The 11,163-nt window shown below is 48.5% G+C and overlaps 1 protein-coding gene across 1 annotated transcript in view; it reads left to right on the forward strand.

Annotated features, from left to right (window-relative positions):
* Positions 1-6,967, forward strand: part of ZBTB41 (zinc finger and BTB domain containing 41) — a 35,111-nt gene extending 28,144 nt beyond the window's left edge. The window contains exons 8-10 of the mRNA XM_075322189.1: positions 1,672-1,777; positions 2,970-3,058; positions 5,514-6,967. Coding sequence (XP_075178304.1) covers positions 1,672-1,777; positions 2,970-3,058; positions 5,514-6,046 — 728 coding nt within the window. The 3' untranslated portion in view covers positions 6,047-6,967. The remainder of the gene's footprint in view (positions 1-1,671; positions 1,778-2,969; positions 3,059-5,513) is intronic.
* The last annotated feature ends 4,196 nt before the right edge of the window (positions 6,968-11,163 follow it).

Raw genomic sequence — 11,163 nt, forward strand, 5'->3', positions numbered from 1 at the left:
TACTTCCACAGAGCCCTTCGACCAGGCTCCCTGAAGAATCCTCTCTCTGTCCCCATAATAATGCAAGCGACATAAAACGTCTCTGGGGAAGGAAGCAGATCTGGGGCCAGGCCTTGCGACCCTGTGAATTCTGTCAAAGAGATAGGAGGCCTCAGGTGGGCGATCAGTGACTTGATTGAATATGGATAAGACATTGGTGCGCAGCAGATCTTGGGGCCAGTCCTCCGGTATACCTTTCAGCCTTATATTATTTCTTCTGCCCCTGTTTTCTTGATCGTCCAATAGCAGAGCTAGCTCCCTAATGCGGGCATTAGAAGACTCACAGTCCCGTTCAATCCTTTCCATTCTACCCTCCAGGGACTCCTGTGCTTGCTCTGTTGCCTCTATTCTATCTTCCAGCACCACCATTTCCTCCCTCAGGGTGGTCAGCGCCATCTGCTGGGAGGATTCTATCCTGGCCACCACATCCTCCAGATCTTTTTTGCTGGGGAGGGCCAATATAAGCTCTCTCAAAGCCTGCAAGTCATCCCGGGGGGGGCCAGGGGGCTGGTCGCCTGTCATCAAGGGGTCTTCTGCTTGGGCCAGAGAAGGAGGTGTACCAGGGGTGCAGAGGAACGCAGGGAATCCCAGCACAGGTGGTCCCCCAGATGCCGAGGCCTCCACTGCCCCCTCAGTGACATGCTGTGTGTCCGGGCCTGTGGGTCCCCCCCTCCTCCATGCTTCTGTACCTTGACCTGCCGCCGCCGGTCTCCCTGCTGTGACGTTCACCAACTTCTCCCCTTCACCCGACACCCGAGCTGCTGCAGAGGCTGTGGGCGGGCGCCGTGTCGCTCCAGGGGAATCCCCAGCCGGGGAACGCTGCTGAGACGCCGGCGCCATCTTGTCCAGGGCCGCCGGCGGGAGCTCCCGGCCCGACACCGCCAGGTATCTAGAGAGGCTCCCCTGGGGCTTCTGACTCACTCCGGGGGATGCGGAGGCGGGGGCACCGCCCGGTCTTTTCTTGGGGGCCATCTCGGGTGAGAAGGGACCGCAGGAGTCTGCAAAATAAAGCTGTGGGCGCAGGAGCTCTGGAGGTAAGCTTCCTCACGCCACCATGTCTAGGACACGCCCCCGTGTTTCTTCCATTTTCTAATAATTCTGGCAACAGTTGTTGCCTTCTCACCAAGCTGGTTGCCTATTGTCCTGAAGCTCATCCCAGCTTGTGCAGGTCTACAATTTTGTCCTTATTCAGTTCTTTTGGTCTTGGTCATAGTGGAGAGTTTGGGGAGTGATTGAGTGTGTGGACAGGTGCCTTTTTATAATGGGCGCAAACAGGTGCAATTAATACATGTAATGAGTACAGAATAGGAGGGATTCTTAAAGAAAAAATAACAGGTCTGTGAGACCCAGAATTTTTGCTGGTTGGTAGGTGATCAAATTCTTATTTCATGCAATAAAATGCAAATTAACTATTTTAAAATCATACAATGGGATTTTCTGGGGGGGGATTCTGTCTGTCACAGTTGAAGTTACCTACTATAAAAATTACAGACCCCTCCATTCTTGGTAGGTGGGAAACCTTGCAAAATGGACAGCGTATGAAATACTTATTTTCTCCTATGTATGTATGTAATTGTAAGGAGTAGTGATGAACAATTTATATAAAGGATGAGAATTTGTTTTATCTTAAAGGTGAGAAAGCCCATCAATGTGAAGAATGTGGAAAATGTTTTGGCCGTCGTGACCATTTAACTGTACATTACAAAAGTGTTCATCTGGGAGAGAAGGTTTGGCAGAAGTAAGTCTGATATAGCCCCAAGCTTAATACTGCTACTGTGACCGCAGCAGATAATTGGGCAGTATGTCATCTATGTAGACATGTTTGTAGATTTGCACTATTCTATAGGTATTTATAGTTTAAGCCTCTTTTAAACTGGTATTCCGACTTACATCAAGAATTTTAAGGGCCTGGAAACAAAAACAACTAAGACCCCCTGTCACAGCTTCTCATATCATAAACCAAATTTTCTGCCTAAACATTTTGTTGTCTAATCATGAGCCCTGATGTTTGTGACAAGTTTTTTGAACCAAGGGGCATTTTTAACGACTGACCATTCAATCTTACAAAGTGGGGGCCTATTGCTAAGATGTATCATAATGCAGCGCTGATTTAGGGTCTGCAGCCACGTCACTGTTTTCCCTGCACAATGGCGCCCCTGCCACCCTTCGTCAGTAATGCTGTGCTGCAGTTTTTGGAACTGCTGGGAATGAAAATTTAGAATGAGACACCGCACTAAATGAGAGCTTCAGTCACTTCCATCTCAGAATTGGTCGAGGTCCCATCAATTAGTTAGTGATAGATAAAACCCTTTCAGAAAAAAACAAACCCTTTTATAGTTTAATGTGAGTTTTATCTTCTTCCCTAATTCCTTCCTCTTATTTTACACTAATAGAGGAGTAAAGTTGTGAAATATTGCTGTAGAATACCTGAGTGACAACCTCTGAGAGCTGCGATGATGGTCTTTTAGGTTGTTACTTTAGCTTTCAAATATCTGGCCCTCACTTTTTATCAATGTATTTTGGGACAATTCTGGATCCTGGCGCATTGTAGAAGTGTGCCACTTTTTACCCCTGCACAAGCTGCACCAGATTCAGTAGCCAGGTACAAGCACTTTTGGGGTCTCTGTGGTAAACTTAAAACAATATCAAAAGAAGCCATGTTTGTGTGTAAGGAATAAAGGTTTCATATCCTGGTGTAAATACATTGATAAATCGGCTCCATGTGAAGTATTAAATTATAAGGAAACCCACTTCATCAGAGATCATTTCTTGTCATCTTGCAGTGTAATTTTCCAACATAACTAGGGATGAGCCTTGGATTTTCTGATTTATCAATATAGCTATGTGTCCTATTATTCAGTATTCGCTGCATCTATGATGTATCAACCTGGTTCAGGCACAGTCTTCATGTCCCTTTCTCCATTTTGTAGGTACAAGGCCACATTTCATCAATGTGAAGTATGCAAAAAAGTCTTCAAAGGGAAATCAAGTCTTGAAATGCACTTCAGGACACATTCTGGTAATTAGAAACATTATATTATAATACATCATGCAATAAATCTGAAAGCAGACAGAGTAAGTAAGGTTGTGTCGTGTACCCCCTTCCTGATGTGTGATGTATATACACATACCGTGCAGGCTCCAGCTGTGTGTTGCGATGGTAGCAGGGGTCCTGCTGAAGGCCTCCATTGCTGCCATCTTGGCGGGAGCAGAATAAGATCTGAGAGTCCGTTCCCTGAAAGGGCCACTACACCGTGTACAGAGCGGTACTGCTCTGGCTTCATACATTGGTTATATCCAGCCCACTGATGGACACAGACTGGAAAGGGCCCCTGTGCAGGGACAGCATATGGCCCCATTTGATCCCCAGGGCTCATTATAATGCACAATGCCTTTACCGCTTGGCCCCTGTGCAGCTGCAGAGGTTCCGCTAATGTTATGTTCGCCCCAGATCCAGGCACTGACTGTGCTGATAACAAATGTATTCATGGTGGTCTGAAGATTTAATTAAAAAAAAAAACACAATACAAAGTACTGATTGTTGACATTTTTATTGTTATTACTATTGTTATTCCAAGATTTATGATTAAAAATACTTTGTTCATGGGGCAACCAGCTTAGAGAGTATATACAGAACTTTAAAAAAAATATGCCTAAGAACTACCGTGTTTTTTCAAAAATAAGCCCTAGCAGGGATTTTGAGCATTTTCAGAGCAAGACTTTAAATATAAGCCCTCCCCTGAAAATAAGCCCTAGCCGCGGGTCAAAAATGAAGTGTCCGTGCAGCTAAAAAAGTTACAGATACTACAGGACACTTTATTATAGACAGCGGACACTCCGCAGTCACACACACCAGACGCTGAGCAAAGGACCTGCAGTGGATCGCACACTCACAAACATCGGATCGTGCACACAAACATCGGATCGCGCACACAAACATCGGATCGCTCGCACACACATTGGATCACATACATACTCCCCACATCCAGCGACACTGATTTTCTTGTCGCCGGCACAATCCTGAGAGGCTGTGCAGTGAATTGCAAAGACCTGCCGCAACAGGACCTGTGGACACACGTGACTTCATTCCATCATTCCCTGCTGCCTGAAGCATTCTTTAACGCTGGATGTGATGTGTGTGTGTTCTGCAATCTGCCATCTGCTGTGTGTTAGTGTGTCAGCGATCTGCTGTGTGCGTGCGTGTCAGAAAGATGCAGGGGAGGACGGCGTGTAGCATCTACCGGAGATCACAGGGAGGACCAGGGAGCCATGCAGACATCCGGGTCTGGTAAGTATGGGTCTCCTGGGAAGTGTCGGGGGTTGGGGGGGGGGGGGGAGTCTGCTTTTTTGGGGGGTTAAACTTACCTCCCAACTGTGCCTCTCCAAGAATAAGACCTCCTCCAAAAATAAGTCCTAGTGCTTGGGGGGGGGGGGGGGGGGGTCGGTTAGGGGCAAAAAAAAAAAATAAGTGTCTTATGTTTGGAAAAACACGGTCTCAGACAAGTATTTCCCACTTTCCTGCTTATTCTACCCTGCGCCGTTCTTTGCTGGCACAGAGCAGTCACAGACTGCTCCTGACTGAGCTACAATGGCTTCGTCAACAGTCAGAGGCTTCTTTTCCGCTCTACCGTAGATGGGCGGGATAGCAGATGCCATGCTGATGGACCAGCCTGCTGCCTAAGTGGGAGAGCCGGCTGTCAATCAGTGTGACATTTGCTGTCCCACCCCATCTATAGAGCAGAGCGGATGATAAACCGCCGCTCTGTTGATGCAACGTCAGCAGAAGTTGCTGGGAGGAGCGGTCTGTGCCGGCAAAGAACGGCACCGGGCACAACAGGCAAGTAGGTAGGCAGCTGCCTGTTAGTACTTAGGCACATTATTTAAGTCCTGGCTATACCCTTTAAGTACAGGACACTGGTTAGAAGTGTGACCATGACTGATAAGAGTAAAGCTATTGGTGTAAAAAGGGAGAAAAAAAAGTTTTACATTTTTTCTTTACAATAAGAAAAGGTTTTTTTTCTAATTGTTTTTTTAGCTTAAAACTTCAATTTTATTGAGGCATGTTAAAAATCAAAAAACAAAAATGACATTAAAAACAAAATCAGCAAAATGTGTTAAAAACACATACATGTGAAAAGTATCCAAGCATCATATTAGTGACTTCTCTGACGTGTTTCGGACAATGATGTTCTAAATCATAGAGATAATCTGATATAAAATATTGCAACATTCAAACAACACACTGGGTATTTAAGGCAAACTCACACAGGGGGGGATTTTTCTAATTGTTTTAATCATTTTGTATGACAATTCTGGTATAATAGCATTTGGCCTTTTAATACACTCATTTTATGATGATGTGCATTATGGGTACACCAAGCTTATATGCATTCAATACTGCTTATTTTTTAGTTCAGATTTTATAAAATGCATAATGGAGATTTCCAAGTTGTGACTATTTCTTTGATCCGCAGGGGAGAAGCCATACAAATGTCAGATTTGCAACCAGTCATTTCGCATTAAAAAGACTCTGACTAAACATTTAGTCATCCACTCGGATGCCCGTCCCTTTAACTGCCAGCACTGCAATGCAACCTTCAAAAGGAAGGATAAGCTCAAGTATCATATTGACCATGTTCATGGCTCCAAGGCGGAAGAGGAGGACGCTGCGAGAGACGAGGCAAAGACCTACCCAGCTGCTTCTCAGAGCTCAGATACTGATATTTGTGTCCCAATCACACTGGTACCAGTGGAAATGGCTGAAAATGAGGCAGAGCTGGAGACTCATGCTGGTTCTTCGGTGTTGTCCCAGCCAACTGACTACCAACGGCCTCCTGACTTGGCTTTCTTGGAAAAATACACACTTAATCCGCAGCCTGCAACTCTTTTACACCCAGTGAGACCAGAGCAAATCATGGAAACCCGAGAACATTCATATTTGGGGACGTTGTTTGGGCTGGACCCTCAGCCAACCGTGCAAGCTGTGTCCGGCACTGAGCAGCACTGATACTGGGAGACATCCCACACTCATTACTCAGAAAGCCGCGGCTGCTCTACAGGGGTTAAGGCAGGAACCACCCTTGGGATACAGTTATAGCTCATTTTTTCTAGGTTTATTCAAGTAGATTTTACACTGTTGTACAATTGATTTCTCCATTTTCTGTATGATATGTGGATTATTATGGTTAGAGGTGTAGACTGCACTTCAGCTACTGGATAGCACAGTCACAGTTAGTAATGCCGGGGTCATACCAGTAATGGGGGTTCTTTAATGGAAACAGAAATATGGATCTCATGCCAGGGACCGATCTCAAGACGGACCTCATGGATGCCAGACAATCCCCTATTGACTTTTAATGGGGTCAGGCCGTTTTTTTCTGTTAGGGTGTCTGTAATTTTACCAGCAAAATAGCGCAAAAATGCTGCACTATTTGTTTTATTAAAATGATTGTGTCGGAGCATATGTGATCCTAGACGAAGTGTTCCCCATACCCCAATAATTTATAGTACGATAATAAAACCCACTCCCTGATGCCAAAGAATAATTGTAAACTAGATTAATTGTAAACTAGATTATAGGGTATCATTTTAGGCATAAATCATTTTATCACTTATAAATGTTACAAACCCTAAAGGGAACCTGTCAGGTCCAATATGGATCCAGATCCACGAGCAGTTCTGGGTGCAAACTGCTAGTCCCTGCTTAACCGTCCCTGTATACACATAGCATAGATAAAGAGATCTTTAAAAAAAGTATTTGTAAAGAGCCTTTATGATATGCTAATGAGCGTGAGTACTAGACACAAGGGCTTTAGTTCCCCCGACTAGTCTGCCCTTTTAGCATGTTAGCACGCCACAGGGGCATACTAACCTGCTGGCTGTGACACACGTATTTGCGTTGCGACTGCATCAGACGCCGGGTTTGGGGTCAGTGCGCATGATCAGAAGTCCCTGTACTTCGGGTCATGCACACTAGACCTCTCTGAAGCCGGGATGTGTACATCCGGCTTCATAGTGCGCATGAGTGGAAGTGCAGGGACTTCTGATCATGCGCATTGACCCCAAACCCTGCGTCTGAGGTGGTGACAATGGACACAGATGCGCGTGTCACCGCCAATGACGCTGGGCATTGAATAGCATATTAGCACTCCTAAAGGGGCGTGTTAAAATGATATGAGGGCAGACTAGTTGTATCTAATGCCCTTCACTAGTCCCTACTCTTATTAGAATATCACAAAAGATCTTTAGAATTATGTTTTCTAAAGATTTCTTTCTTTGTCGCTCCATTGGGAGACCCAGACAATTGGGTGTATAGCTTCTGCCTCCGGAGGCCACACAAAGTATTACACTTAAAAGTGTAAAGCCCCCCACCTTCTGCCTATACACCCCCCGTGCCTCACGGGCTCCTCAGTTTTTATGCTTTGTGCGAAGGAGGGTGTGCAATGCTCGGCCCCTGTGGCACTTACTCAGCCGGAGCCTCTGCTACTGGTGGCCCAGGTGGAACCACCTGCTACCACTGTCCAGGTGACAGGGACGGAGTTTGCAGTATTTGCTGACAAACTGTCTGAGAGTATGGATAAATGGTCTGCTAAGATACTAGAAGCCTTACAGTCCAGACCGGTGACTCAGGCCACGGGCACTGTTGAATCATTGACCCCAGGCCCCCCTCAGTTGGAGCAGCAAAGTGCTCCTGGGGTGACCCATAGGTCCCAGGGTGAGGTCTCTGACACGGACCGCAGTCCCAGGCCGCCTAAGCGGGCTCGCTGGGAAATTCCCTCGACTTCATCACAGTGTTCAGGGTCTCAGCATGAGGACTCTCTGGATGATGAAGCGGAGGTAGCAGATCAGGATTCTGATCCTGAGGCCGCTCTCAACCTAGATACACCTGAAGGTGACGCCATAGTGAATGACCTTATAGCGACCATCAATCAGGTGTTGGATATTTCTCCCCCAGCTCCTCCAATTGAGGAGTCAGCTTCTCAGCAGGAGAAATTCCGTTTCAGGTTTCCCAAGCGTACATTGAGTACGTTTCTGGATCACTCTGACTTCAGAGAGGCAGTCCAGAAACACCGAGCTTGTCCAGTTAAGCGTTTTTCCAAGCGCCTTAAGGATACACGTTATCCCTTCCCCCCTGACGTTGTCAAGGGCTGGGCTCAGTGTCCCAAGGTGGATCCTCCAGTCTCCAGACTGGCGGCTAGATCCATAGTTGCAGTGGAAGATGGGGCTTCACTCAAAGATGCCACTGACAGACAGATGGAGCTCTGGTTGAAATCCATCTATGAAGCTATCGGCGCGTCTTTTGCTCCAGCATTCGCAGCCGTATGGGCACTCCAAGCTATCTCAGCTTGTCATGCGCAGATTAATGCAGTCACACGTACGTCTGCTCCGCAAGTGGTGTCCTTAACCTCTCAGGCGTCGGCGTTTGCGTCCTACGCCATTAATGCTGTCCTGGACTCTGCGAGCCGTACGGCGGTAGCATCCGCCAATTCGGTGGCAGTCCGCAGGGCCATGTGGCTACGTGAATGGAAGGCAGACTCTGCTTCCAAAAAGTTCTTAACCGGTTTGCCATTTTCTGGCGACCGTCTGTTTGGTGAGCGATTTGGATGAAATCATTAAACAATCCAAGGGAAAGGACTCATCCTTACCCCAGTCCAAACCAAACAGACCTCAACCACGGAAGGTACAATCGAGGTTTCGGTCCTTTCGGTCCGCGGGCAGGTCTCAATTCTCCTCGTCCAAAAGGCCTCAGAAGGATCAGAGGAACTCCGATTCATGGCGGTCTAAGTCACGTCCTAAAAAGACCGCCGGGGGAACCGCTCCCAAAGCGGCCTCCTCATGACTTTCGGCCTCCTCACACCGCATCCTCGGTCGGTGGCAGGCTTTCCCGCTTTTGCGACGCCTGGCTGCCACAGGTAAAAGACCGTTGGGTGAGAGACATTCTGTCTCACGGTTACAGGATAAAGTTCAACTCTCGTCCTCCGACTCGGTTCTTCAGAACATCTCCGCCCCCCGAGCGAGCCGATGCTCTTCTTCAGGCGGTGTGCACTCTGAAGGCAGAAGGAGTGGTGATCCCTGTTCCTTTTCAGCAACAGGGTCACGGTTTTTACTCCAACTTGTTCGTGGTGCCGAAAAAGGACGGATCCTTCCGTCCTGTTCTGGACCTAAAACTGCTCAACAAACATGTAAAAACCAGGCGGTTCCGGATGGAATCGCTCCGCTCCGTCATCGCCTCAATGTCCCAAGGAGATTTCCTAGCATCAATCGACATCAAAGATGCTTATCTCCACGTACCGATTGCTCCAGAGCATCAGCGCTTCCTGCGTTTCGCCATAGGGGACGAACACCTTCAGTTCGTGGCGCTGCCTTTCGGCCTGGCGACAGCCCCACGGGTCTTCACCAAGGTCATGGCAACAGTAGTAGCAGTTCTGCACTCTCAGGGACACTCGGTGATCCCTTACTTAGACGATCTGCTTGTCAAGGCACCCTCTCAAGTGGCATGCCAACACAGCCTGAGCATTGCTCTAGAGACTCTCCAGAGTTTCGGGTGGATCATCAATTTTCCAAAGTCAAATCTGACACCGGCCCAATCACTGACATATCTTGGCATTGAGTTTCATACTCTCTCAGCGATAGTGAAGCTTCCGCTGGACAAACAGCGTTCACTACAGACAGGGGTGCAATCTCTCCTTCAAGGCCAGTCACACCCCTTGCGGCGCCTCATGCACTTCCTAGGGAAGATGGTAGCAGCAATGGAGGCAGTTCCTTTTGCGCAGTTTCATCTGCGTCCACTTCAATGGGACATTCTCCGCAAATGGGACAGGAAGTCGACGTCCCTCGACAGGAACGTCTCCCTTTCTCGGGCAGCCAAGGCTTCCCTTCAGTGGTGGCTTCTTCCCACTTCTCTGTCGAAGGGGAAATCCTTCCTGCCCCCATCCTGGGCTGTGGTCACGACGGACGCGAGCCTGTCAGGGTGGGGAGCGTTTTTTCTCCACCACAGGGCTCAGGGTACTTGGACTCAGCCAGAGTCCTCCCTTCAGATCAATGTTCTGGAGATAAGGGCAGTGTATCTTGCCCTAAAGGCGTTCCAGCCGTGGCTGGAAGGCAAGCAGATCCGAATTCAGTCGGACAACTCCACAGCGGTGGCATACATCAACCACCAAGGCGGAACACGCAGTCGGCAAGCCTTCCAGGAAGTCCGGCGGATTCTGCTATGGGTGGAAGCCACAGCCTCCACCATATCCGCAGTTCACATCCCGGGCGTAGAAAACTGGGAAGCAGACTTTCTCAGTCGCCAGGGCATGGACGCAGGGGAATGGTCCCTTCACCCGGACGTGTTTCAGGAGATCTGTTGCCGCTGGGGGATGCCGGACGTCGACCTAATGGCGTCCCGGCACAACCACAAGGTCCCGACATTCATGGCACGGTCTCAAGATCACAGAGCTCTGGCGGCAGACGCTTTAGTTCAGGATTGGTCGCAGTTTCAACTCCCTTATGTGTTTCCTCCTCTGGCACTGTTGCCCAGAGTGTTACGCAAGATCAGGTCCGACTGCCGCCGCGCCATCATCGTCGCTCCAGACTGGCCGAGGAGGTCGTGGTACCCGGATCTGTGGCATCTCACGGTGGGCCAACCGTGGCCACTACCAGACCGACCAGACTTGCTGTCTCAAGGACCGTTTTTCCATCTGAATTCTGCGGCCCTCAACCTGACTGTGTGGCCATTGAGTCCTGGATCCTAGCGTCTTCAGGGTTATCTGAAGAGGTCATTGCCACTATGAGACAGGCTAGGAAACCAACGTCCGCCAAGATCTACCACAGGACGTGGAGGATATTCTTATCTTGGTGCTCTGATCAGGGTTTTTCTCCCTGGCCATTTGCCTTGCCCACTTTTCTTTCCTTCCTTCAATCCGGATTGGAAAAAGGTTTGTCGCTCGGCTCCCTTAAGGGACAAGTCTCAGCGCTCTCTGTGTTCTTTCAGAAGCGCCTAGCCAGACTTCCACAGGTACGCACGTTCCTGCAGGGGGTTTGTCACATAGTCCCTCCTTACAAGCGGCCGTTAGAACCCTGGGATCTGAACAGGGTGCTGATGGCTCTTCAGAAACCACCTTTCGAGCCAATGAGGGATAT

Source organism: Anomaloglossus baeobatrachus, chromosome 8 (genome assembly GCF_048569485.1).
Source record: "Anomaloglossus baeobatrachus isolate aAnoBae1 chromosome 8, aAnoBae1.hap1, whole genome shotgun sequence".
In the NCBI taxonomy this organism is placed as follows: Eukaryota; Metazoa; Chordata; class Amphibia; order Anura; family Aromobatidae; genus Anomaloglossus; species Anomaloglossus baeobatrachus.